The 26,779-nt window shown below is 44.4% G+C and overlaps 1 protein-coding gene across 1 annotated transcript in view; it reads right to left on the bottom strand.

The window, feature by feature from the left end:
- Positions 1 to 26,779, bottom strand: part of ITGA3 (integrin subunit alpha 3) — a 243,795-nt gene that overhangs the window by 16,797 nt on the left and 200,219 nt on the right. The window contains exons 17-24 of the mRNA XM_069237816.1: positions 23,068 to 23,147; positions 21,625 to 21,702; positions 19,534 to 19,636; positions 11,134 to 11,310; positions 9,420 to 9,530; positions 9,227 to 9,337; positions 7,482 to 7,580; positions 5,604 to 5,729 (exon numbers count right to left, since the gene is read on the bottom strand). Of these exons, the coding sequence (XP_069093917.1) occupies positions 5,604 to 5,729; positions 7,482 to 7,580; positions 9,227 to 9,337; positions 9,420 to 9,530; positions 11,134 to 11,310; positions 19,534 to 19,636; positions 21,625 to 21,702; positions 23,068 to 23,147 (885 nt within the window). The remainder of the gene's footprint in view (positions 1 to 5,603; positions 5,730 to 7,481; positions 7,581 to 9,226; positions 9,338 to 9,419; positions 9,531 to 11,133; positions 11,311 to 19,533; positions 19,637 to 21,624; positions 21,703 to 23,067; positions 23,148 to 26,779) is intronic.

The raw sequence follows: 26,779 nt of genomic DNA, 5'->3' as shown, positions 1-26,779 counted from the left end.
TGGAAGACACCTTCTTCAAGCAGTGGTACAGGAAGAAGTCTGCATCCTTCAAGAAAAACATGATTTTCATGCAGGACAATGCTCCATCACACGCGTCCAAGTACTCCACAACGTGGCTGGCAAGAAAGGGTATAAAAGAAGGAAATCTAATGACATGGCCTCCTTGTTCACCTGATCTGAACCCCATTGAGAACCTGTGGTCCATCATCAAATGTGAGATTTACAAGGAGGGAAAACAGTACACCTCTCTGAACAGTGTCTGGGAGGCTGTGGTTGCTGCTGCACGCAATGTTGATGGTGAACAGATCAAAACACTGACAGAATCCATGGATGGCAGGCTTTTGAGTGTCCTTGCAAAGAAAGGTGGCTATATTGGTCACTGATTTGTTTTTGAATGTCAGAAATGTATATTTGTGAATGTTGAGATGTTATATTGGTTTCACTGGTAATAATAAATAATTGAAATGGGTATATATTTTTTTTTGTTAAGTTGCCTAATAATTATGCACAGTAATAGTCACCTGCACACACAGATATCCCCCTAACATAGCTAAAACTAAAAACAAACTAAAAACTACTTCCAAATATATTCAGCTTTGATATTAATGAGTTTTTTGGGTTCATTGAGAACATGGTTGTTGTTCAATAATAAAATTAATCCTCAAAAATACAACTTGCCTAATAATTCTGCACTCCCTGTAGATATTCTGTAACAGTGCAGGGAATACTATAGCAATACAGGAGGCCATCATCCTTTGAATGTGCATTCCTGTCCTCACGATTATCTGCTGAGTTGATTGAAACTTAGGTAATAGTGTCTGAAAATTCTGAACTCTTGCAGAATTGGGGAACACTAACACTGTTTGTGTGTATCTGTAGAGGTTGTAGGTGGGAATTTGGAACTTTGATTGTGAATCCCAAGCTGTGAAGCTGGTCTATTGAAATCTGAGTGTACTGTTGACACTGTTGGAGAGTATTGGCTTTTATAAGGCAATTGTCCAGGTATGGAAAAACTTATATCTTTTGGCTGCATAGATAGGCCACCACCACCAGACACTTGGTGGACACCCAAGGTGCAGTAGTCAACCTGAATCGAAGGACTTTGAATTGATAGTGTTTCCTGCCCATCACAAACCTGAGATATTTGCGATGAGATGGGTGTATTGGCATGTGAAAATATGCATATTTTTGATCTAGTGTAGTCATAAAGTCACCCTGTTGAAGGAGTGGAATCACATGCTAAGTGAGCATATGAAAGTGCTCTGACAGTATACAGTCATTCAGTGGCCTTAGATCTAGGATTGGCTGTAGAGAACCGTCCTTTTGGGGTATGAGGAAGAATAGGGAGTACACTCCTTGACCTTGGTGTTGAAGAGGGATGGGTTCTACAGCTCCATTTAGGAGAAAAGTTTGGACTTCCTTTTTGAGTAATGTTTGATGTTCCGGTGAGTGTGAGGCGGTATGTTGGGAGGTGTGGTAAGGAGCTCCAGACAGTAACCATTTTGGATAATGTCCAATACTCACTGGTCTGATGTCATTGTCTGCCATGTGGGTAGAAAAATTTGCAAGCAACCCCTGACAGGTGTTATAAGACCAGGGGAAAAGTGAAGTAAGTCATTGCTTATTGGTGGTAGTTCCATTGTGTGGGAAGGTACCTTTGCCATTGTTGCCCCTGTAGGAGCCTCTATATTAGCCTTTGGAGGGGGAGTGGGGAGCATTTCAATGCTGGTAGGAAGTGGAGGCTTTTGAATTGGTGGTCTTGAGACCCCAACATTAGCTAGAACGCTGAAAGGAGCCCCTAGGTAAAAGTGTTTGGAGGGCCCTCATGGAATTAGCCATTTCTGTGTGTTTTTTAAGGGCCTCATCAACCTGGGGCAAAAAAACATGTTCCTTGTCAAAGGGTACATTTAGGATGTTTTGTTGAACATCAGGCTTGAACCCTAAAATACGCAGCCAAGCGTATTGCCGGAGCAGGAGGATGGTATTAATGCCTCTTGCTGTGGTGTCGGCAGAGTCAAGGGCACAACATATCGAGGTATTAGATCGAAGTTTGCCCTCCATGACAAGTTCCTGTCCCCTTTTCCTGTGCTTATGTGGGAGATGCTGGAAGAGCTCCTCCATTTCATCCCAGTTAGCACTGTCATACCTGGCAAGCAAATGCATTGAATTGGAGATATACCATTGTTTTGCAGACTGGGCTACTACCAGTTTCCCCTCTGTGTCAATGCGCTTACTTTCCTTGTCGGGTGGTGAAACATCACAGATGCTTGTCAATTGGCCCTTATACATGGACTGGTGATTACCAGCAAGTCTGGTGGAACCTGTCCTCTGATATATATAAAAATGAAGGAGAGGCTTTACATTTGTTTTCAACCCTGGGCTTGATTATTCTAACCCTAACTGGGTAATTGAAAATTTAATCTGTGTGGGGTAACACCCCTTTAAGCATTGGTAGGTATTTGGTGCCCCTCTGTGGAGAAGGCAGTGTTTTGTAAATGAAATCCTCTTCTAGAAGTTCCTTGTGGAGCTGGATAACATGGAAGGTAGCAGTCCTAGCCATTAGTTCCTGATATGTAGTGGAACCATCAGGAGATGATGGACGTGCAGGATAAAAATCTGGTTTTGTGTCCCCTCAAGGATCACATGATAGATGTTCCAGGGTTCAGTTTATGGTGGTGTCCCAAAACTGTCATCCCCGGTATCACGTGAACCTGTATCGTCACCTGGGCAACCCAGAGGGGAGGTGTCTAAAGAATCTTCAACAGACTGTGGTGAAGATGGTAAGTCTGGTGGTGTTGGTGGAGGTGGTGGTAGTGGATGGGTCAGCAGAGGTGGTGAGGGTGGTGGAAGAAGCAAAGGACCGGGTGTCTTTGTCCATTTTCTTCCTATTTGGTCACCAGGGGAATCAAGAGCCTCGTAAAAAAAGAAAAAACTGTCTTTTTGAAGATGGTGATGTAGTGGGAGGCTTTGCCAGAATATGCCCAGTCTTTGGCTGAATCTGTATGTGTGTTTAATTTCACCCGCAATTTATGGAGAATAGGCTCCACTGATGTTTCAATGGCCTTTTTCGGAGTCAACCTCAAAACTTTCGGATCGGAGTTGAGCTTTTATTTTGGAGCCGAAGTCCAACTTGGTGTTAAAGCCGTAGAGGATATTGGTCGGCTTGGCACTGATGGGCGGGTAGGTGCCAAGGTTATCGGGCTGAAGGCTTTGACTGCTGTTTCAGTGTCAAGTCAGAGGGTGGGGCATCCAAACTTGTCTTGGTGCTGACCATGGCCTACAGGTAGTGGCGGTCCAAAGGCCTCTTGTTCTGGAAGCATGTCTTTTTTAATGCTCAACAAGAGGTTGAGGTGCAGGGCGTTCAGTACTCACTGCTCCAGTCTCTAAGGTGACGCCCGTGATTTCGAATTCGAATTCTGGGTCAGATTCAGAATTGACCTCGAAAGAGAATGTCTCTTCTTCTGCTACTGAAGCTTGAGGATGGTTTTCTTCACCAACGTCTTGTTGTCCGAAGAGGTTGGTGGTTTCCTCAGTGGTCCTCCGCTGCATATCAAGCTGGTGTGCCCAATGGTATTTAGAGACTTTTCTTCGAGCGGAAGGAGCGGCAGGCCTCGCAATCTGCCTACCTGTGGTCCAGTGACAAACACAGATTACAGATATGATGGGAGTTTGTCCATGGATATTTGGCGTGACAGGGAAAGAAAGGCAGAAACAGAAGGACATCCGTTCCATTACCATGAAGGCATTCTATGGAGATTTTGCTGGAGACTGAGTGCGAAGGCCCCAAAGGGTGGGGGCCTGTAGGGGCCGCAACAGAAGTGCGTTGACTCAATGAGCGGTTATACCTCGATACACAGATAGGAGAAATATGATTGAAAACAATATCAGTGAGGGTTAGAGTGTATTAGAAACTAAAGACCGATATAACAACAGTCTCCACCCAGAGTGCAAGCACACACGTCCAAACCCGATGGCCCAGAAAAAACAAGCTAACAATGGAGTCTTTTCCCATGCACAGTATAACAGAGAAGGAGGAGTCACTCTACTTTGTGACTCGAAACACTTCTTCAAAGAAAAACAACCTTCACACATCCCGATCCAACACTAGATGGCTAGAGTATGCAAAGCATGATTATCTACAGTCACACACGCCTTGAGCTAGTCTTTTATCACTTCACTTTACTCCATTACCTGTGGATAATGGCAGGTTGTTGACTGGCAAAGGCAGTACTGTGAAGTGAGATATTATCTAGATACACACTCATTCCTGTAAGAATGTTAAAATACTATTGCAGGGGCATCCCTGCACTGTGAAACTACAGTATAAGCTCCAGTCTCTGTAATAGGAAATAACCATCCAGAACTAGAATCAATAGATCTACATAATGCAGAACGTAGGTGATGGGTGGCTGTGTGGGAGCATTCCATACACCTCCCCTGTCGAGAATGAAGGAGATGCAGAGTCAACTGAGATGCAGAAACACATCTGGTAAGATTGGGCCATGTGTTCCCATAAAGTATAATTTCAGATGGGCTAACACATGTCCCTGTGGAAGTGCCTGGGACCCTGGTCAACTCGTATTCGTCTGTCATGTAGTCATCCACAGAGATCAGTGTTGTTCAGTGAATTTAAATCATCACTGCAATGAGCAGTCGTTCAAAATCTACACTGCAATCTGTAATTATGTGACCGCCTCACTGCAGCGTATAATCAAGTGACAGGTCATTAAGAAGTGGCTAGTTGAAGGCCTCAATGTAATGCGTGGTCATACAAATGCTGCAGCATATTGTGCGGTGATGCAAGGGCCTCAGTGCTTTAAGAAGTCACACGAAAGCCTCAATACATTGTGCGGACATGCAAGAGTCTAACTAGATTATGTTACCTTGTGAATGCCACACTAGATTGTATTGCCATGGGAGGAGCAAACTAGGACTGTTGAGTCATGAAAATGGCTTGCAGCATTCCATCTTTGTAGAAAGGTATTCTAAGCTTATGTCTTGCTTTCAGCACATCAAGGTGTTCATCCCTAAAGTAGCCAAACACTCAACCTCTCTGCTGCTGGACGGCATCAAATTTAAATCCCTTTTAATAAGGAAACAATCATTGTTTACCTGCTTGCCTTAGAAAGATTACATCTCTATCCTTGCTTTCAGGACACAGCTCAAAAAACATCTGTTTAAAAAATGATTGATCTAATAATAGATTTACGTGAATGTTCATGAGCAACAGCAGAGTCATTAACTCTACATGACAGTTTCTGGACATTATTTACTGCCAGTTTGTTTGTTTATCAGGTTCATTAACTCCTGCGTGAGATGAGCGCGGTCTGATACCATAATGAACTTGTAAATACGTTACTGTGTTGGTTACCTACGCCTTCCCCATCTCAAAGTATCCCTTGTTCATATTCACCAGTTATATGTAAAGCACCCCTATACCAATATGGGTCTTGTCTGTAGTACATAATTATTAAAATAAAATAAATATATACAGTGCCTCTGTTTCTAGCTTAAGTCATAGAAGACGTCATATGTAAAATCTGAAGTTTTAGCAAATTGATTTCCACTTGGAAGCTGCAGATCCCCAATCACAAACACCTTACCTTCCATAACAGGACAACGATGATTAACAACAGCAGGACCCCTGCCAAAGCTGACACGATGAACACCCACAGATCTTGTGCCACAGGCTTTTCCTCCTCCAGTTCTGAGTCAATATTCACAAAGAACTACAAAACACAACAACACACAATCAGCAGAGGGCAGCAGGATAGAGAGTTACTGGTCAAGGATGGTTGCACTGCCATGAAAAGCAAATGCCATCCCACAGCATGGTATGAGAATAAATCACATAAAACAGATGTCGTACGGTCCAAGTGACCGCAGGGATTAAATGCATGGTACTTGGATCAGACCCTAATTGTTAAACAGAAACAAGAAGTCACTTGAGTAAGTCTTCATTGAAGACTACACATTAATTATCATCACAGGTGAGCCTGTTACAAGGTGTGAGACATAACCAAATAATCCTCAACATACGCGTACACCTCAGATGTTTAGGTAGATGATGACATTGAGTTCAATGAGAGGTTGTTGAAGACTTTGTGGACTGTGGCTTGAGGTTTCCAAGTTAAAATCAGCTCTGCTCATAAATGCGATGGGGGGGGGCATGATCCTTAGTGATGACCTTCAGAAGAGTGTGGGTGTCTCTAAAAGATTTAGGCCTGTGTGTACGAAAGGTTTTTGCATTTCCGAATCGCACTTTTTGGCCATTAAAAAATGCAAAACCTCCTTTTCAAATGTACAGAGGGTTCTGTGGCGTCACAAACTCAGATTTCAACTCAATAGGAAATCTCAAATAGGGATTCCCTATTTGCGATTTCCTAGCCACATGCACATAGCATTACCTAAATGCCCATTTCGCATGCGTACAATGGGAAAAGGCACCCAAAACGCACTTTTTGCAGTGCCTTCAAACACGCACTCACCCAGAGGGCATAGGAGGGCTTTTTAAGAGCACCACTTTTTCTTCTCTTAGAATAAAGGGTAGCCTTAGGCCAACTGGTAGGGAAGCTTTTGCATTTTTAAGTTTACAGTTTCTATAAGGAAAAATATATGGCCCATAGGTAGGAATGGTTTTGCATTTCCTAAATACTGATTTCTTAATAGCGATTGCGACTCTGTAAGAACCGTTTGTTAAGAAATAGAAATTTATGGCGATTTCTTAGGATTCGCTCTTTTGGAAATGCAAAATTGAACTTTCTTACATCTGCCTTATGGCCAGTGGAGGATGGTGTCGTATTTGGGAGGTATGTGGTATGTAAAATGATATGCTAATCTACAGGAGGTGATATTAGGAACAATATGCTCATCTACAGGCAGTATGGTGACTTGTAGGATGGTGTGGTGATGTTTAGGTTATCTACATCATTTAAAAACTAAAGTAGCAGTACCTAAGGAAGGGATGTGATTACAGTCTCTGCGTAATCTGTCTTGATAGAGAAAGTAATTTATTCAAAGGACTCAGTACTCATGATGGGAAGTTGACTACTGACTGTAGTAACAACTGTGCATGAGAATTTAAAGGCATACGTCAAGAAACAGGGGGACATGAGTGATAAGAAGGTAGAGTATCTCTACCCACACATGAGCACTTGTAAGAAAACCTACTACCCATCTTTCCAGAGCAGAAACTGCAGTTAATTGCTCCTAATCAAGAATTGAAGGAGTATTGTGAAACCTCAACCCTGTTTCTGTTAAACTGACTCTGCATATGTTGTGGCAAAGATGCCTTCAGTGCTGGAAGCTCATTGCCTTGCTTAGGCTTCTGGTCCAGCTGTGCATAGCAGAAGCTACTTACGGTATCAGGTCTACTACGCACACAACTGAAAGCTCAGAGCTACAGGCAATCAAAGTGTTTTGGTAGGTGGCACGGCTGAAAAGGTTACAGAAATATCTGTGAAGGACTGGGCCTGACTCACCCTCACTGTGTGATTCTTCATGTGTACACTGGTAATGTTTGACCGTAGATACAGCATTGCTTCTCCATATACCTTGACCCGATCCATGTTACGATACTCCTGTGATGGAAGAAGCAAGAAATACAAAATTCATATAATTCTCTTTTGTTACTTTAGGTGCTGTTATTTGTACTATTCTGTAAAACTGTTGCAGTGTTATTTGGAGATCTCTCTTAGGTCTGTGACCTTTTGATGAAGGGCTGTGTATTTATTACAGTAACTGTTGGGTTTGTTCAGGGTTTCAGAACTCTCATGATGTGTTACCAAATGATTAGTTACGCCAATGTGTTAGATTTAGAAGTTTTTGCTATGAACTGCATGATTGTACCTTCTCTGCTTTCACTGCATGGATTTGATGAGCTTGTCGGAGGTTGGCAACAATTTTAAGAGTTTGTATTCCCGCATTAGTAAATGCTATCAAGATCTGTGCTGTCTTTATTAACTGAATGAATGTGTTGAATTTGAAGGGGAAGATGATTAGCTTGGAGTGATGTTGGATTTATACTGATGCACTAGAAGCTTTAGAGTTATGCTACCTGCATTAGCTGTTGGGTTTTGTTTGGTTACGAAATGTTGTATGCTTCATTGGGCTTTTGTCGTTTGGTCCTTGTATTAGGGACTTAAGAAGCGGATAAAAACTTTCTAACCACCTTCATAGTAACAAAAGTGTCAGAGAAAGGTATCCTAAAGATGCTACATCTCTGCTGAAGAACACATGATAACATTGCTTGGAATTGCCCTTGCACTGCACAATACACAATAAGTCCCTTCTACAACTGGACTGTACAGCGTGCAAATATGCAGATCTATGCAACACAACACAGGAGTCGGAAAGCATGGACAGAAGGAATACATGTCAGACCCTGAATATGAACCGGTCTGGTAAGCTTCACATACTCTATCCTCCTTCACTCAGTCACAGTGGGTGCTGTGCAGTTCTATTTCTCAATCTTGAATAGGGATTTGTAGCAGCAGTGGTATGATGCCAAACTCATACTGGAAGTAGTGAGTGACCCTGCTCTGTAGTCCTAGGTTGTCCCTTTGAAGGGGTAGATTCCTATTCAGGCTTTTTCTGCTGAAGTTCATTCATAAGGTTTATGCATCTAGAGCATCCTAAACTGCCAATTTTAACATTATTGATGCCTGTATCCTTCCGGCAGCAAAATATTTTTGCTGTTGAGCAGGTCTGACTTCTGACAAAGTGGCTTTTGTGCTACCTAGTAACAGTATGATGTTTTTAAGGTTTGTAATGCTAGTGTGTTCTGTATTGATTTGTAAACAGTTGTGCAGTGCATCTGTTTGTCTATTTTTCCTGGATTAGTGATTGTGTCCTTGTTGTGCTGTTCTGTGCTCTTATTACTATTCATTTGTGTTATCATTCTGGAAATTGTATTTAACACTAGCAGGTTTTGTTGTGCTTTGTGTGATCCACATATGCGTCATTCAATTGTGTTGTGTTCATGGGCTCCTTGACTTATCTACGTAGTTGTGATATGGCCCTGTGATGGTATTGTCACTGTATGGCCCGTTGTAATTAATTGGGATGCCTTGCTTATATAATGGATATTTGGTTACTTGTGCGTTGATGAACTCGTCCTTTGGTGTAGCTGGTTCCCAATCCCCATTCACTGTGTATTCGAAATCCAAGGCTGGATTTGGTGGGTCTTCCATTAGTTCAAAAATTGCAATATCAGACAGCATTTTACCTCCAGAAAAGTGCTATTCCACACCCGGGCACGGACAATGATGTTGGAAGAATTCCTCATGCGCAGCGGACACTCAAACCGGACACAGTTGGCGTTCCCCTTACTACAGCTCTGTGGAGCAGAGACAAACTCCAGTTAGTTTATAGCATGGAAGCAGAGAAAGGAATGATGGTTCCTCATTTGTGCCACTAACCAGTACAAGCTCTGCTCTCGCTGCCTTAGTACTGGGTAACACCAGCACATCTGGAGGCAGCGTCTCCTCTTCAACCTCTCGCTTTCTGCGGGATGCATTCCGACTCACAAGCTGCAAAGGAAATATGAAAATTCCATTATCCAGCACTACGTACACATACATTCTCTACATGGCATGAAGTCGTCATTACTGTGCCAAACCGTGAGCAGTGATCGTAGCTCAGAATAGAAGAAATTACTGAGTCAATACTGAAGACGAACCATACATCTTTTATTATCTCAAAATTGTAGTTCATCTTCTATGCTGGAGACAAGAGAATGTATTCAGTTTATGCTCTCCAGTCTACCACCTATTCTTCTTGCTCTGCTAACATAGTACCTCAGCAGCTATTGAATTAAATTGTGTGTGTGTGTGCACGTGTGTATGTACGTGCACTGTAGCATAACTGGTCAATTCCAGGGCTTTCTTTTTACAATTCATTATATTCGAGACTTTCTATTCCAATTGTGAAGAAATAGTACAACTTAATTGTTATGTTGGATTGTTCAATAAAACCCGGCCTGGAAATATGGTGTGCTGTTGATATAGAGCCACTCGATCACCTCACCCAAGGCATGTCCTTTCTAACGCTAATTCATCATCACCTAACCCCGGAAATGTTTCCTAAGTGACTTAGTAGATTCAAGATGTTCCTAACAGAGGCTTGTAAAAGTCCAAAAGATCTTTTGAGCGCCAGAGAGTTTTGATGCTGCAAATGTTTAAGTGGTGAACTGAGAAACAAAGGCCCATATGTATCAAAGTTCCATTTTGCATTACCTAAATAGCAAATTTTAAGAAATCACTGTTTAGGTAATGCAACCTGGAATGCAACAAAATAGCGATTTCTTAAAATTTGCAATTACTATTAGGGAATCACTATAATTGAACGGGACTCTCTTTGTTCCTATAATCCTGAAGGCCCAAAGGTGCAAAACCAAGGTTGCAGAGGACCTAAGGCCCTCTTTGATGGTAACCCCTTCCCCCCCATATAAATGTGTAAAGCGCACACATGCCCTTGGGGCATGGGTGCGCTACATGGCACTTTTAATGTATATTTTAAAATTGCACATGGTTAGCACCAACTTGGAGTTGGTGGTAATTGCATTTCGTAAATGCCTAGTTCGCATTTAGGAAATGCTTGATACATGTGCATAGGAAATCATAAAAAGGAATTCCCTATTTGTGATTTCCTATTTAGGAAATCAAAAACTGTGATTTCCTATTCGGAGTTGCAATTTTAGGGAATCACTAAAAATTGTGATTCCCTAAAATGGAACTGTGTTGCCTTTCATATATCGTGAAAGGCTATTTTACATTCGTAAACAGTGGAATTTTGCGAGTCGCACAGTTTGCAAATTCAAAATATTTTGATACATCTGGTCCAAAGAGTGTTAAAATCAGGTTGAGACAGGTGCTGAGCAAAGCCTATCAGGCTGCATTGAGGTCCTTTTAATTACATGAGGCCTGAGTTTGACTGGAATGTCGAAAAGTGTGAATTTTGCTAATAAGCTGCGGCTTCTGAATGGGTGGTAGTGCAGGGGCTGAGGCCTACAGACATTTGAGAAGCACTATTATGTGAAGAAATGCCCCTATCACTCCGCGCAATAGCCTGTTTCTGCATAATAAGAGATCCCACAATGCAATTCGACGTTGATCGGTAGTGAGTAAAACTTACTGTCAAATTGAGGGGGTTTATAACATCCCCAGGAGGCACACAAGGCTCCTTCACTGACCCCTCCACAAGGACTTCCGTCAAGTACAGCAACCACTTGCCATTTGCAATCTCAATGGGCCAATCAAAGGCAGCAATCAGGGCTGTTTCATCCTCCAGGAACTCGCCAATAGTGTTCACCTGAGGAGACACAGGTACATTACTTTAGCCATGATGCAATCGTGGAAAACAGCTCTATTTTGTCTGTTTACTACAGGATTGAGAAATCTAATACTTCTCCATAAGGAAATGACTGACTTCTAATCGAAATGAACATACACAACCCTTCTTTCTTGGAGACATCTCTACTTCTCCTTTTCTAGGGAGACACCTGCGGAAAAAATCCTGGGGGCAGGACCTGAATACTATTCTTCATTATAGACAAATATGTGAGACACTGAGTAAAGATCCCTGCAATCTTTGCTCTTCCTCGAGTATGCATTACTTTTCTTCACTCTTTTTATAGCGAAGATCTCTGTGAACCCTTACTTTTCCTTAAATACCTATGGAAAATGTTACTTTGTAAGCGTCTGTTCGTAGTGTGTAGTGCTGTAGATTCACAGGCTACGCATACTCCGGCTATCTAGTGTTGGGCTTGGATATTTGCAGGTTGTTTTTCTTTGGAGTCATGGATGGACCGTGACTCCAACCCTAGTTGGCAGTGTGCATAGGCACAAATTCCATGTTAGATCTGTATCACTGTCACAGAAGGTGAGAGGGATATGGAGTGGCACGTGAACACCGTATAGTGCACATATGTATTGTGAAAGGAAATTAATGAATAGGGAAGAGGTCTTCGAGTACAGCTACACAATTACGTGGGGGAAGGGTAGGTGCATATGAATCTACAGTCACATACGCTAGAAACAGATGTTTGTCACAAGTTTAATTTTTCATCTGTAGCATGTGTTGCTGTAGATACACATGTTCCGCATAGAGCGTAGTACAATGGTGGCTAGAATGTGGATCATGCAGATGTGGAAACAAAACTCCTAATGACTTTCTAGCAAACTATCACCTATTGGCAGACTAAGATAGCCGTACGGTAGTGGATGGTGAAAGTGTGTGTTGTTCACTAAGTAGCTGCATTACATATGTCAGCTAGTGTTATATTGCCTACGAAGGCCATGGTTGCTGCTTTCATGCATAGAGTGTGCACCCTGGGGGTAACAGAGAGGGCTCTTTTACAGTAGCAAGTGTGGGTGCACTTGACTATCCATCTGGCAATAGCTGCTTTGGAAATAGCCTGGCCCTTTGTGAAGTTTGGCAAAGGCTACGAACAACTGGTTGGCTTAGCAGAAGGGCTTCATTCTGTTGATCTAATAGCAGAGAGCCCGTTTAATATCTAGAGTGTAGCGGGCACTCTCTACTGGTTGTGGGAAGAAGACCATGAGCTCTATGGTTTGGTTGAGGTGGAAAGGAGAAACCACTTTAAGGAGGTACTTTAGGGTTCGGTCTGAGAATTACCCTGGTAACTTTAATGAAAGGGTTTTTGTAGAGTGATGGCCTTCAACCTACTTTTGCATCTGAGAGATGTTATGCTACGAGGAAAGCTACTTTCCAGGGGAGGAATTCCAGAGAGAAAGAGTGCAGATGCTTAAAGACCGGTTCTAGGAATCTGGTAAGGACCACATTGAGATTTCACATAGAGGCAAGGGAGCACTCTGGCAGGGAATGATCTTCTTGCGGTCCTCTATGAAGACCTTAACTACAGGAAAGCAAAAGAGGGAGGAGTGTTTCCTGTTTTGCATGCAAGTGTCATTGGCTGCTAAATACAGATGTATAGAAGTGTATGTAAGGATTGATTTTTTGCAGTGGAGAAGATAACAGCTAATGTGCTGGAAAGTAGATTTAAGGGGGTTCAAGTGTTTAGAGATGCAATAGTGGACAAGTCCCTTCCATTTCACTTCACAGCAGGCTCATGTGTTAGGCCTGCAGGACTTACGTAAGATGTCCAGGTAATTCTGCGGAAGGGGTGGGTGGCCACACTCTAGGTCCTCAGAAGCCAGTTTGCAAGAATGAGCTGTATAGGTGTCCGTTTTGACCTCGGTTTTATGTAAGAAGGTCTGGCCTCTTGAGGAGCTTACAATGGAGGCTGATTGGCATCTTGAGTAGGTTGAATAGCAGGTTGTCTGGTCCACATGGGAGCTAAGAGAAACAGGGTTTATCTGCTGCATTTTCCGCACAGCCTACGGAAGGAGTGGGAAGGTGGAAAAGTGTAGGAACAGATCCCTGCCCAGTCCATCCTTAGTCCAGTACATTTTCAGGGGTGGCAAACAGATCCATTTGCGGAGTTCCCCAGTGCTGAAAGTACTGCAGTAGGACTTACAGGAGTAGTTCCCACTCATGGAGTTGTCAATATGTCCTGCTGAGCAGATCTGCTTTGTCTACCTCCAGCATGTACTTCACCAGAATCATGTATGGGGCAGCAGTGTGCCTAATGCCAGGTCTGCTGAGCTAGTGAGGACTACAGGATGATTGAATGCTGCCTGTTTTTGGAGATGGTACATGGTGGTCAGGTTGTCTGTTTTGATGAGGACTTCTTCGCCTCTAATGAGTAAGAAGGAAAGCTTTGAGAGTGAGGCATCTACCAAGTAGCTCGAGATAGTTGATGTACTGCCCCCAAAGATAAGGAGCCAGACCCCAAGTATGGTCTTACGGTTAAGGTGCGCACCCCAGCCGGTGAGGGAGGCATCGTTTGTGATGGCGAGGTGCAGAAAGGGGTCTAGGAAAGGTCTGCCCTGTATTAGAGTGTTGTTGTTTCACTACTGGAGAAAGCAATGGATGCTGGCCTTTACCAACACTAGATCTTCCCACTGACCATCCGCATGTGACCATTGAGCTGTAAGGCATTCTTGCAGCAGACATATGTGGAGCCAGGTGTGGGGTTCTATGACAGGGCTGAAGTTAGCATGTCTAGCAGACGAATGAGAGTTCTGATTGTGAATTAACTATTGGGCTGAAAAATAGGTTAAATCTGATTGAATGCTAACACCCTCTGCAGACTCAGTTAGGATTTGCCTGTGACCACACTGAATACAGTTCGTAAGAAGGGCTTAATTTAGGGGTTGCAGGTGGGATTTGGTTGCCTTTACCATGAATCCTTGGTTGCAGAGAAGGGAGATAGCCTGGGTGTGTGGCATTGGTGCTTGCCTGCACTCTTGACCAGCCTGTCATTATGGTAGGGGAAAACGTGGACTCCCTCCTCCTTAAGTTGGTGGCCACTACTGCCAGGAACGATGTGAAAGCCCCTGGGGCGGTGGTGACCCCAAAAGGAATTATTTTTAATTATGAATGATGGCCACTTACAACAAAGAAGAGGTAATGCAGTTTGGCAAGATAGATGGGCGTGACAACTGGATTATGGGGGGCATCAGGGCAGTCAGAGGTTACTGGGCCCCAGTTGCATCAACTGGAGTTGTTCACCACTGGTGTCCTGAGCCCACATTACTACTGGAACCCAAACTAGATAACCAAGTACTCCTTTCCAGCACTTGACTTTCTCAGGGTAGCAAGACAGAGCAGTTCAATGCTTACTCGAGGAGGTGTGGTGGGTTAGATTTTCAGAATACAGTTCACACTGTAATATCAACAAGGTCAATATCCAGTCAATGCTTTACTTTATATATGAAAAGTACTTTAATACACACAAGAAATATATACTGTACATAAAACTAAGCTACACAGTGGTCCACCCACTGTCCTACTACCCAAAGTAACAGAAGTGCCCACCTTTCCTTGGCAAGGACACTGCTCTGGTGGTGTCCGGGGTCTGCATATGGGTGCATTGTGTCTTGGCACAGTTACTAACGTCCAACCAGTCCAGTAGCCACTGGGCTAGCTGTAGGAGGGCAGTGGCTTGCGAGGGCGCCAGTTTACCCCTATTCCCTTACATGACACAAAAGAAGTGGGGGGCCTGTACCACAAAGCCCACTGGTCCCAGTCTAGTTTTTTTAATAGCAGGGCACCCAATGGAATAGTGCTACTTGCGCAGGACAAGCAAGGACAAAGCTGGAAACTTTGAGAGTCCTAGATCGGGGACAAGGGTCCAAATGGTAAGTTCTTTAAAAGGGCAGTCTTCCCCCAGCTACAGATGGAAACTGGAAGCACCCACAGGCTCCCGTAGCACAGGGAGGGATCAAGTTTAAGCAGTCTTATCTTCAGTGACAACCCAGAGCTTTCCCTGTATCCCTCAATGTTGATGTTCAGCAAGTTTCCTTATCTTGAGGAGCTGCCTGATGTCTCCTTGTGTTCCCAAGGGCAGAATGGTCTTCACAAGCTTCAGAGAGTTCAATATCTGTTCCAGTGCCACTTGACAAGCTGCAGCCCATCTCCTTCATTTAGAATGACAAGTTACTTTCGCCGGTAATCTGTCGCAGAGGCACCTTCTCAAGTTCAAAATCAATCCTGGATCTGGACGAAGCATGGCAATACAACCTCTGGAATCCACTCTGGGATCTCGACTTCCTCGATGACCCCTTGCAGGTGCCTTGTTTAAAAAGAGAACAGCCTTGAACAATAAACTGACCAATGAAGACAGACTTTCCTTACCTGAGTGACAGGCTTATCTAATCAGAGGGTCTGCTACTTTTGCATTCTGGCTGTTCCTCTAATCCTGAGGCATAGTTCCTGATAGTTCACTGTATGATCAGTTTGTGTGCGGAACACTCTCCCAGTCTCTTTTGACTTTTCCATCCTATCCCCCAGAGAGGATTTTTTATTAACTCAAGACCAGGAGGTTTTGACCCTCACCCAGCAGAAAGGGAGGGTGTCATCCTGGCAGAGAGTCCTAGCTGAATACAAATAAGAGCTAGTGCCTTCCCCAACCCACCAAGCTTCTAATAGGAATAGGGAGGGGTAGAGGGGAGGTGGAATGTCCACCAGAACAGACACCTGCTTGGCTCAAAGTAAACAAATGAGCTCACCCAGTGAACCCACTGGTTCACAATACACGCATCTCACATACCACATGGGCAAAAAAGCCAGGTAAGGGAGACTGCACAGACTTTACCAGAAGGGAAGATGGTAAGCAGCCCATCCTACAGGGTATAGGAGTACTGGTACCCGTGAGTATATAATGCTTTCACCACTGTTAGTCTATCACAGCCAGGGATGAGAGGGCAGTAGCCACTCTGTAAAAGAGGGGTGCACCATATATGCCCCCTCGATCTCAGAGCCAATCTCTAGGGTCTCAATCCACGTAAACAGGAAGCCCTCAGTGAACATGCATGGTTGTCATGTTCACTGAGCTAGAGATCAAGAAAACCTACAATACCTACAAGTGACTTGCCAGTAGAACAACATGGGGCAGGAAAGCACGCTCTCCAGAGCCGTCCCGACAATGGGCTTGGCGCCCTTCAGGTCTAGCGCCGTCATGCAACTGCCTTGTTGAAGTAGGGGGATGACATCTTGCAGGATTGTCATGTGGACATGCTCCACGTGTTTGTATTGGCCTGACAGAGCCGTTCTTGTTGAGGATGAGAAAGTAGAGAGTAATCTCTCTTGCCCCAGTGGTGAGGGGGCACTGGTCCTATGACTCCTTTGATGCCATCAGCTATGTCTCTTCCTCCAGAAGGTTGAGATGTTCTTTGCTGAGGGTGTGGGAGCGAGATGGATGTTGGAAGTGGTTGTGAGAATTTCTAGGTAGTAACTGTAGCGACCACTGATAGTGCTCACTGGCGTGGTTTGATTTCAGAGGAAATCTGCAGCCTCCCACCTGACAGGTGATGTGTGATCGAGGGGTGAGGTGAAGGGTGGTTGGAGGTCAGAGGCAAAGCAAGTGGGGTGCTTGGCAGTGGGAGCTCCCTTGCCAGAGTCGCCTCTACTTCTGGCTTTGTTATTTTTGCCCTGTAGACACCCTTTGTGTACCCTCTTCCTGTCCGCTAAGGAACAGGCTATCCCTGACAAGAGGGAGTGGGATGTGGTAAGGCAGTCTCCAAGCTATCTCTAGACTGCTGCCTCTGAAAGGAGCCCTACCAACTGGGCTCTGAAGGACACCCATCGACTCATCAACCGGTGGCCCCCATCAAAAAGCAGGTTTAGGATATGGATCTTGGCTTTGAAGCATGAAATATGAAGCTTGGCATTGCTTCTGATTAGGACACTAGTTTTCGCCCCTGGGGAAACGGTGTCTGCAGTGTTAAAAGAACAGAGGGTGGTGTCATTGAATATAGTCTTACCCTGTAAGACACTATACCGCCCTCTCGTCCCAAATTCCTTTGGGGGTTACCTGACTAGCTCCTTTGTCAGCTCCGATTGTTCCTTGTCATAGTGGGAGAGGAGCCCCAGAGTTGGCTATCCTCCATTAGTTGACGGCCCCTACCTCCAACTCTTTGCTGGCAGCGTTGAGTTTTTTTTTTCTCCTTGTTGAGCATGAGGAGCATCGCTCTTGTCTTGTGTTCTCTTGGCTTGTGCACAGTATGGAGAACCAAGAAGTCGAGTGCGACATCACCCCTGATGTAGGCAGAGTCATTGAGAAAGGGTTTATACTTTTCTCAACCCTTTTTTTACTACACTAGCCTTCACTGGTTCTTTAGTAGTGTCATGATCTGATTTTAACATTCCCGTCAGCATGAGCAAAAACCGAACTGCCTGCTCAGGCAATGGTAAGGCTGGAAGTGGAACATAGGGGGTGGGTGGCTGGTGTGTCTGTCTCTAGGTTTCTTTGACCTGGGAACCTCATGTTTTGAGGTACAGTTTCAACAGTTTTTGGTGCAGGTGGCTTTGATGAAATCTTCCCAGTCATGGGATGAATAAGTCTATTCTACAATGTCTCCACCTCCTCCTGCCTTCTTTGGCGGATCAGCTGCTTTGAGTCATTGCAGGGAGTTGTCGATGGGGTTTTAAACATCAATGGTGGCATCAGTGTCAAAAGTGTCTTTGGTGCGGAAGAGCCTGTGCTTCGAGTGAAGTCGAAGCCTATATAGGATCTTGGGGCTTGATGGCCATGAAGAACCATGCCCTTCGATGGGAGATTTGTTGGCTCCGAGACCTTTGTTTGGTGTCTACTGGAGGTGGTGGAGGCCCTATAGGATGTGATGACTTTAGCACAGGTCTCAACACCAGAGCCCCTCGGGGTGATGCTCTACCTCTGTCTGAGGCGTCTTTGCAGGCTTAGCATGTGTGCACGGACTATACTCACAACCCTGGTAAAAGTCTTTGTTCAAGGGCCAATAATTGTAGAAGCCGCAAGAACCTCCTCTTCTTTGCCCTGGTCTGAGCTACTGAAGAAGGTTGCTTGTGGACTGTGCCATGGTTGGTCGGTCAGAATGCCTGAAGGGCCGGCGTCCTCACTTTCGCTGAAACAAAGAAGGGCCTGTTCTTCAAAGAAGTTGGACATGTCATCGGGGGATTGCTGTTGTACTTTCTGGTGCGCCCAACTCCTTTCCAGTCGGTACTGGAGGGTATTCTTTGACTGAAAGTTGACACAGGCGTCACATGCGGCATCATCGTAGTAGGTGGAGAGGCAGAGTTTAAAGACTCCCTACTGGAAGGCCGCCCATTCCATACCCCTGCATTCTCAGTGAAGAAGTCATCAAAGATGAGGGGACACAGCCCAAAGAGGGCACGTGGCCCTAGTAATTGGGAGTTGATCGACAGGCGATTGTCTCTGATGGATGCCACTGAGAAGTGCGCGGACAACAAAGGTTTTTCATGGTTACAGGTGCTGAGTTTAAATGTGCGGATCAGAAAGAACACCGAGCCTCATAAACCCATTTTTTACATGTCCAAATCCAATGGTGGAAAAAAACAAAACATGGAGTTGCTGCCAATGTGCATTGCCAACTAGGTGTGATGTCATAGTCCATACTATGACTCAAAAGCCTTTCTTTGAAGAAAAAACCATGCCAATTTCCGAGCCCAAAACTATATGGCAGAAGTATGCAGAGCATGTGTATGTACAACAATACAATACCATTATTTATTTATGTTAATTCTTTCTAAAGAACTGTTTCTGTGAACATTTCATATTACATATCTGGACTTCGTTCCAAGGGGGACTTGCAGCAAACATGCACCATGCCTTAGATAAATACATGTTGCATATATCAGTCTCTAAGCAGCAATCCAGTTTGTATCCTGTATCTTTTTTCTGACATTCTGTCCCACAGAGATATAGCTGTATCTTAGACTGTGTTTGCAGAGAGACATTTCTTCCTACTCATCTTTCCCTTTGAATAAACGTACCCGTTCGGTCTTTTTCTGAATACAGAATTCTAACTCATCCCATTGCTGGATGCAAGTATTTCTACCTACCAGGCCTTCTTGATGCTTGCCAGACCATCAGTCTGTATAAACATCCTTTTCAGTGTAGCCTGCCCTCATCCCCCCCGAGATGAACACACCTCTGTATTATTGTTTTACCATAAATGTAAACTCTACAGGGCTTCCAATGTCAGTCACCGTCTTCATAGCCGACTCGCCCATCACAACGCCACTGAAGTACGTCTCCACAGAAGAGTGCTTTCTATAGAGAAAAGGAAGAAAAGTTTCTCAGCAGCAAGTACTATCAGCATACCAGTAAAAAGATTCACACTCCTGGTAGCATGCACTATTAACATACCAGTATTGAGATTCACACTCCTAGCAGCAAGCACTATTAATACACCAGATACTACGCTCACCCTCCTAGCAGAAAGCACTAGTAACCCATGAATTCAACATTCTCACATCGAGCATCAAGCAGTACTCACACACCAGTCTGCAATCTGTTGATACAGCAGTGTCAAGATTCCCTCACCTAGCAGCATCAGTGTACACTAATAATACACCACATTCAAGGTTCATCTTCCTAGCAGCAAGCACTATTAACAAAGCAGATTCAATATTCACAGTCTAATCAGCAAGCATCAATAACGCGCTAGTATCAAGATTCAGTCACTGCAGCAAGCACCATTAACACACCATTATCAAGTCACAAATGTCAATCTGCACCATTCTCAATATTCACAGTCCTATGAGCAAACTTTGTTAACCAATTAGTATCAGTATTTACACTCTTATACACATGGAACAATAGCACACCAGCATCACAATGCTCACTCCTAGAAGCCTTCATCAACGATGCACCAGAACTGAGAATCACTCTTATCAGCAAATCCGATTAACCAACAAGTATCTGCTTTCGTAGGTGGCGGCAAGCATTATTACCATACTAGTTTCAAGATTCCTCCTCTTAGCAGCATTCACCAATGACAGACCACAATCGAGATTCACACTCTTAGCAGCATGCCCCAGTAATGCAGCAGTATCAGGATTCATTGCTAGCATCCTGCACCAATGAAACGCTGAACCAAGATTCACTTCTTATCGGTAAGATCTCTTTTTCCACACGTATCTATATTCATACTTGTAGCAGCAAGCACAATTAACACATTAGTCTCAAGATTTACACTTGTGGCAAGCACCAATATCTAGTTTAACAGTCCTAGCAGCAAGCACCATTAACAAGATTCACACTGCTAGGACATGCACCGATAAAACACAAAAATCACAATTCATACTCCTTTCCACAAGTCCCAATAACCAACGTGAATGCAACATTATGAAGATTCCCATTCCTACCAGCAATAACCATTACCAACAATATTACATTTCATACTCCTACTAGCAAGCACTATTAACAACCCAATTTACTACTCTTAGGATTCATACGCATACCTGCAAGTTCTAGTAACACACCAGCAGACTAACATCTGCACAAAGAGCCCCCAACATGTTTGTAAATATTATTGTGACCATTGTGAACACCCTCCAACACTCAGGTAACTGGTGAAATAGTAATATGCAGACACACAAAGACCCTTAACTGAGAATAAAATTATCCAAGCGACCAAATGCTAAAATGTACTTTACAGCACAAAAACAGGATGCTTACATCACATTGTATGCCGCATAAATATAACTCGAGCCTAACTACAAAGCAACAGCAGCTACAGTATACAGTGGTTGGCCTTCAGTAAAACATACAGGCTATAGGCTACAACAGATAATACAGAATGGGGGTACAGGTGGGGAGAGGGGACATATTGATTTGCCTTCTGCACTTTGTCTTCAACCTGACAATGGTGCTTCTACAGGGTTCACAGCCCACCCCTTCTACAATGGCGATTCTGATCTTACTTGTAGATATGCTGGTATCTTGGGTTTACTGCCCTAATGATGATACATTAGCAAAAATGTCTCCAACTTGTCATGTTTGCATTGTGACAATAAATGTTACTGCAGTCACACATACCCAGCTCCAGAAATATCAACACTGTGCTTGTGGAAGAATGCAGAAATGCTCTCTTTTATGCAAGGACACATGCTGACACATACATCCGCAGTGTGAGCATTAATAGTGCATGATTTATTTCTCCACCATGTGGCAGAAGATCTAATGGTGCAGCACACTAATAGTAGGCATATGCCCCCAGCTAGAGTAGACTGCAGAACACAACCAGAAGCACTTACAACAAAAATGTTGTTTCAATTGTGTACTCCAGCAGAAGCTTTGCTGACACCGGTGAGAGATCGCTCTGCTTACTTAATCTGTGAACAGAAGAGAGAATTCAGTGTAAGGGAATGTGAGTGAGATTCATCAAAGGTTAAGTAGCAGATACTCCGGACTGTCCGGTAACATTCCCAGCTGGGCACAAGTGCATCCTCCCTGAAAGGTTGACACTGTTTTCAGATCCAACGAGTTAGGTGAATACAATATAGGACACCTCATTGTTCAGTACTCCAAGCAGTGTCTATAGCTTTGCAGTCAGATGTATTTGGATCAAGTGAAGCTCTGTGAAAATACACTGGCTATGCTCCCATGTGTCCCTTCATGTTACTTATAGTGCAGTGTCAAATATGCCCTTGGTATGTGTGCTGCTCACAGTGCAGTGTCAGGGACGCTCTTGGCTATGCAGATTAGAGTGCAAAGCCAGAGAAGAACTTGGGCCCTGATTTATACATTTTTGTGCCGCATTTGCTTCATTTTTTGACGCAAAAGCAGCATAAACATACAAAATACAATTGTATTTTGTACGTTTGTGCCGCTTTTGCATCAAAAAATGATACAAATGTGGTGCAAAAAAATATAAATCAGGGCCCTGGTGTGTTCTGATTACACTATGTGGGCTGGCTAGAGTAGCGGTATCAGAAATGTTCTTGGTATCTCTTGGCTGGAGCACAGTGTCAGGTGACCTCTTGGTTTGTGTTGACTAGAGTGCAGTGTTATTAGAACTCTTGGTATGTGGGAAGATGGAGTGCAATATCAGAGATGTTCTTGGTATCTCTTGGCTAGAGTGCAGTGTCAGATGCCCTCTTGGTTTGTGTTGACTAGAGTGCAGTGTTATTAGAACTCTTGGTATGTGGGAAGGTGGAGTGCAATATCAGAGATGTTCTTGGTATCTCTTGGCTAGAGTGCAGTGTCAGGTACCCTCTTGGTTTGACTTGGCTAAAGTGCAGTGTCACTAGCACTCTTTGTGTCGTTGGCTAGAGTGCAGTAACAGGGATGCGCTTCATGTCTTTTGGCTGGAGCGCAGTATCAGGTACCCTCTTGGTGTGTTGACTAAAGTGCATTGTCACTAGTAGCCTTGGTGTGAGGTTGGCTAAAGTGCAGTAACAGGGATGCTCTTTGTGTCTCTTGGCTGGAGTGCAGGATCAGATACCCTCTTGGTTTGTGTTGACTAGAGTGCAATGTGACTAGCACTTGGTGTGTGGTTGGCTAGAGTGCAGGGTCAAGGATGCTCTTGGTGAGTTTTGGCTAGAGTGAATTGTCAGGCACCCTCTTGGTTTGTGTTGGCTAAAGTGCAGTGTCAGGGATGCTCCTGAGGTGTTCCCACTAGAGTTCAATTTCATGAGCTCTATTCCAGAGTGCAGTGCAAGGAATAATTTTAGGAAATGAAACTCCCCATAACTCACGTGGAGAGCTGCAGCTGCAAGTTAACCTCTCTTGTTTTCAGTGATATTTCTGATGCCTCGAAGGTGACGACCATCTCCAGCTGTAAGGAAGGAACATGGAAAGTGGGTGAAATACAATTACAGCCCTAATGTGTCGGTGACTGCAGAGACTGACAATAGTCTTAGGTTCCACCCAATCTTCTGCCATCAGCAGATATAATATTTAGAGTTGATAAGTAATAACAAAAAAAATCCTTCTATTTCTGGAACAAGTGCAAAATCGATTTGAAAATCCACTAGTGAAATGTATTACAGTGACAGAAAGGTGCAGAAAATTTCCCCAGTGGATTCCTTCAGAAATCAGCCTATTTTACATTACCCCTAACTCTAGATCAGACCTCAAGTCTGAGGATTACGTAATCTAGAGGGCACTGGACACTGGTTCTTTCCTGCAGCATTGTAGGCCACATATATTTGTAAGGACATTCTTGCTTGCTCTGAGGACAGTGGTGACCCTTGTGAGTGACACTTCCAGGGTGCTGAATGTGATTGACCTGCTCCTGTGCGGAAGGGGGGGGGCATGCCCTCTTCCCGGTTGGCATTCTGATGGGAAGAAATAAGCAGGTCGCTCCCTCCCAGGGGAATACCATGGAACACTACACTACCTACTCCTCTTCCACAATGCCAGACGAGGAAGAGAAAGGATCAGGGTGCAGTTGCGTCCACAGACAGGGCAGAGAAAGGATCAGGGCACAGTTGCGTCCAAGGAGGAATCTTCCCGTGTGGAATTGCGTGCAGCCTTACAGGGCTCCAGTGCGGCTCTATTTTCCCTTCAAGAGTCAGTAGCCCTGGAAGCAACCTCCTTTGGATGGACCTCAGAAGGGTCTCAAATAAAGTCAAGGCGGCAGATGGCTGTATAGTGGAACTTCAACTGGAGGTCGCCACCTTGCATAAACAGATGGTGCAGGTTACCTCTAAATCTGGGATCCTAGAGGCGAAACTTGAGGATGCAGAGGGTAGGTCAAGGCAGAACAACATTTGGTTCCTTGGGTATCTGTAGAGGGCAGAGGGTAGCTCTGCTGAGGCCTTCATGGAACGCTAGGTCAGGGATGCACTTAACCCAATAGGGTTGTCCACCATGTTCATGACTGAGTGAGCACACAGGGCGCTTGTTGCCGCTCCAAAACCTGGGGCGCTGCCCTGGGTTATTATAGTTCAGATCCCGAATTATAGAGATCGGGCTGCATTCTATGGGCTGCCCGGGAGACGAAAAATGCTGTCTTAGATAAACACAGGATCTTCATCTATCCGGATTATATCAACAAATTTCAGAACAGCAGAAAGACCTTCCTGAAGGTGAACGCCAAACTTTGATCCATGGGTGTGTGGTATAAGCTTTTATACCCGGCGCACATGCGGGTCATTTCTGAAGGTAAGTCACATTTTTTTGATAGTCCGGAGAATGTGTGGTACTTGCTAGAGATGTGGGACAAGGTGCCAACCAACAGATCAGGTCGTACCCAACCCATAATGGAGAACGCAAGGGGATCACATTGCCCCAACTGCAGGATGTGTAAATCTGCAGGGACGAATACTTTACCAAGACCCGAAGGGGGTTGTCCTTCCAGGATTGGGATACCGAGTGATGGAACTAAGGTGGAGGTTCCCTTTACTTCAATGCCCACTACTGACGAACAGATGCAGGATCTTGATTTGGAGAGGGACACAGGGAATGCTGCCAGCTAATTCTCAATTCGATTGATTTGTCTTTTTTCTTTCTCTTTCGGTACACCCTTGTATCAGCTGTATGCGCATTCTGCATGATTCAAACAGGGGGTGCGGGTGGTGATGTATCCTTGGGGTGAATGTTGTGGGAGCTTGACAATGGCTTAAAAGGGGTTGTTAATTTGAATTTTTCCCTGCATTGCTCTGGTGGGGGCAGTCATCTACTGTATGATACGGAATGACCTATCTGCAGACACAGTACTTTTTGTCTGTAGGGCAGAGGTTACTACTTCCACAGTAGTGGTAGGCCCAGTTCTAGGGGTTGGGGCTTAGACTGCGTGTCCTGGCAGCATAGATGTACATGGATTTGCTGTATGTATTTTTTTTATTTTTTTATACTGTTTAGCTGAGGTGGGAAGGGAGGTTGGGGTCTTTTTACTGGTTTTTTTTTCTACATGTAGACTCTTCTCTTCCTTTTTGGGGGAGTGGTACTGGGAGAATGTTGCAGCTGTTAACAATATAGGAAGAGGATTATTTATTTGTTTTTTTTACAGAGTGAGGGAATGCGTGGGATCCAGGGTGCCTAATACACGGGCAGATGTGAGGAGACACTTGCAGATAGGTGGGTGGACAACTGCTGCATGACTAGACACGTAAATATGATAACATGGAACGTAAGGTGGCTTAACAGTTATTCTTCACGATATAGGGTACATTCATTCCTTCAAAGACATAAGATACAAGAGACATTTGATGGATGATGAGTCCCAGAAATTGGGTAAGAAGTGGCGAGGTCAATTATTCTCTGCGCCGTACTCTTCCTATGCATGGGGCGTTGCTGTGTGGGGGGGCACTGGGCGTCCCCTTTAAGCATACCCATAGTGAGGCGGATGTGTAGGGGCACCATCTACAGGGCACACTAGACGGGGAACCCATTATGATTCTGAATTCTTATGCATCTAACAGTGATGATCATTCTTGATAATATTTTTGGTGTGCTGGAGATTGGTATGGACGGGATTGTCATCTGGGCGGGAGACTTCAGATTTGTGTTATGGATGGGGAGAGGGACCGTCACCCCTTGAGATAGGGAACCAGGCCACTGATGGTGAGCTCTCTTGTCTCAGTTATGGATAATTTAGGACTTTAGGATGATTGGAGTAGACTACACCCAGAGGGCAGAGAGTAAGCATGTCACTCAAAAACACATAACACGTACAGTCATTTAGGTTGCTTCTTACTGACGGCAGAGGTAACACACCTGGGACGATTCCTTTCCAATCACACCCTGTACTTCTGAGACTAAGTTGGGGGACCGGTGGAGGTGTGACTAGGAGTTGGCGTATGTCACTTGATCTCTTGACTGATGCTAACTGTTAAGAAGTGCTAGCCACCTCTGTGATAAATTATTTGGAGATGAACTAGGGAACTATGGGCACTAGGGCAATTGAATGGGTGGCACTGAAAGCGGTCGTATGAGGGACATGTATGTGGACCATATGTGGGGTCTGTAGACAGTTTGAGCAAGACCTTAAGGAGTTGGAGGGGCAACTGGCGGATGTACAAGGGCATAAATCACTAACTGCCGAAGCGCGCAGGGTACACCTTCGGCTGTGTAGGGGAGTGAACAGAAGTTGGGAAACACTTGACAAATTAATGCTTAAGACTTACTGTCAGAGGCTCCACGGGGAGGGAGACAATTCTGGTTGGGTAGATTATTTGCATGGATACTTAGATGTGAAGTGGAGTCTTCCCCCCATATTGCACCTTAGGGATACGATGGGAGTGTTGGTTACAAGCAGACAGGATATTTGGACAGTGTTGGTCGATCATTTGCGCGCAGCCTCCCGGGCTGACCTTTTAGGTTCGGATTATGTTATACAGGGCTTTCTGCAGTGGCTAGAGCTTTCACAATTGGGTCTCAAATATGCGGGAAGTGGAAGAAGATATCAGGTTAGAGGAGGTGGGAGCTGCTATAACCATTTAAAATAAATCTAGGGCCCCAGGT

This window comes from Pleurodeles waltl, chromosome 6 (genome assembly GCF_031143425.1).
Source record: "Pleurodeles waltl isolate 20211129_DDA chromosome 6, aPleWal1.hap1.20221129, whole genome shotgun sequence".
NCBI classification, from domain to species: domain Eukaryota; kingdom Metazoa; phylum Chordata; class Amphibia; order Caudata; family Salamandridae; genus Pleurodeles; species Pleurodeles waltl.
Note: the sequence above shows the minus strand (reverse complement) of the source record. Positions and strands in the feature narration are given on the sequence as shown.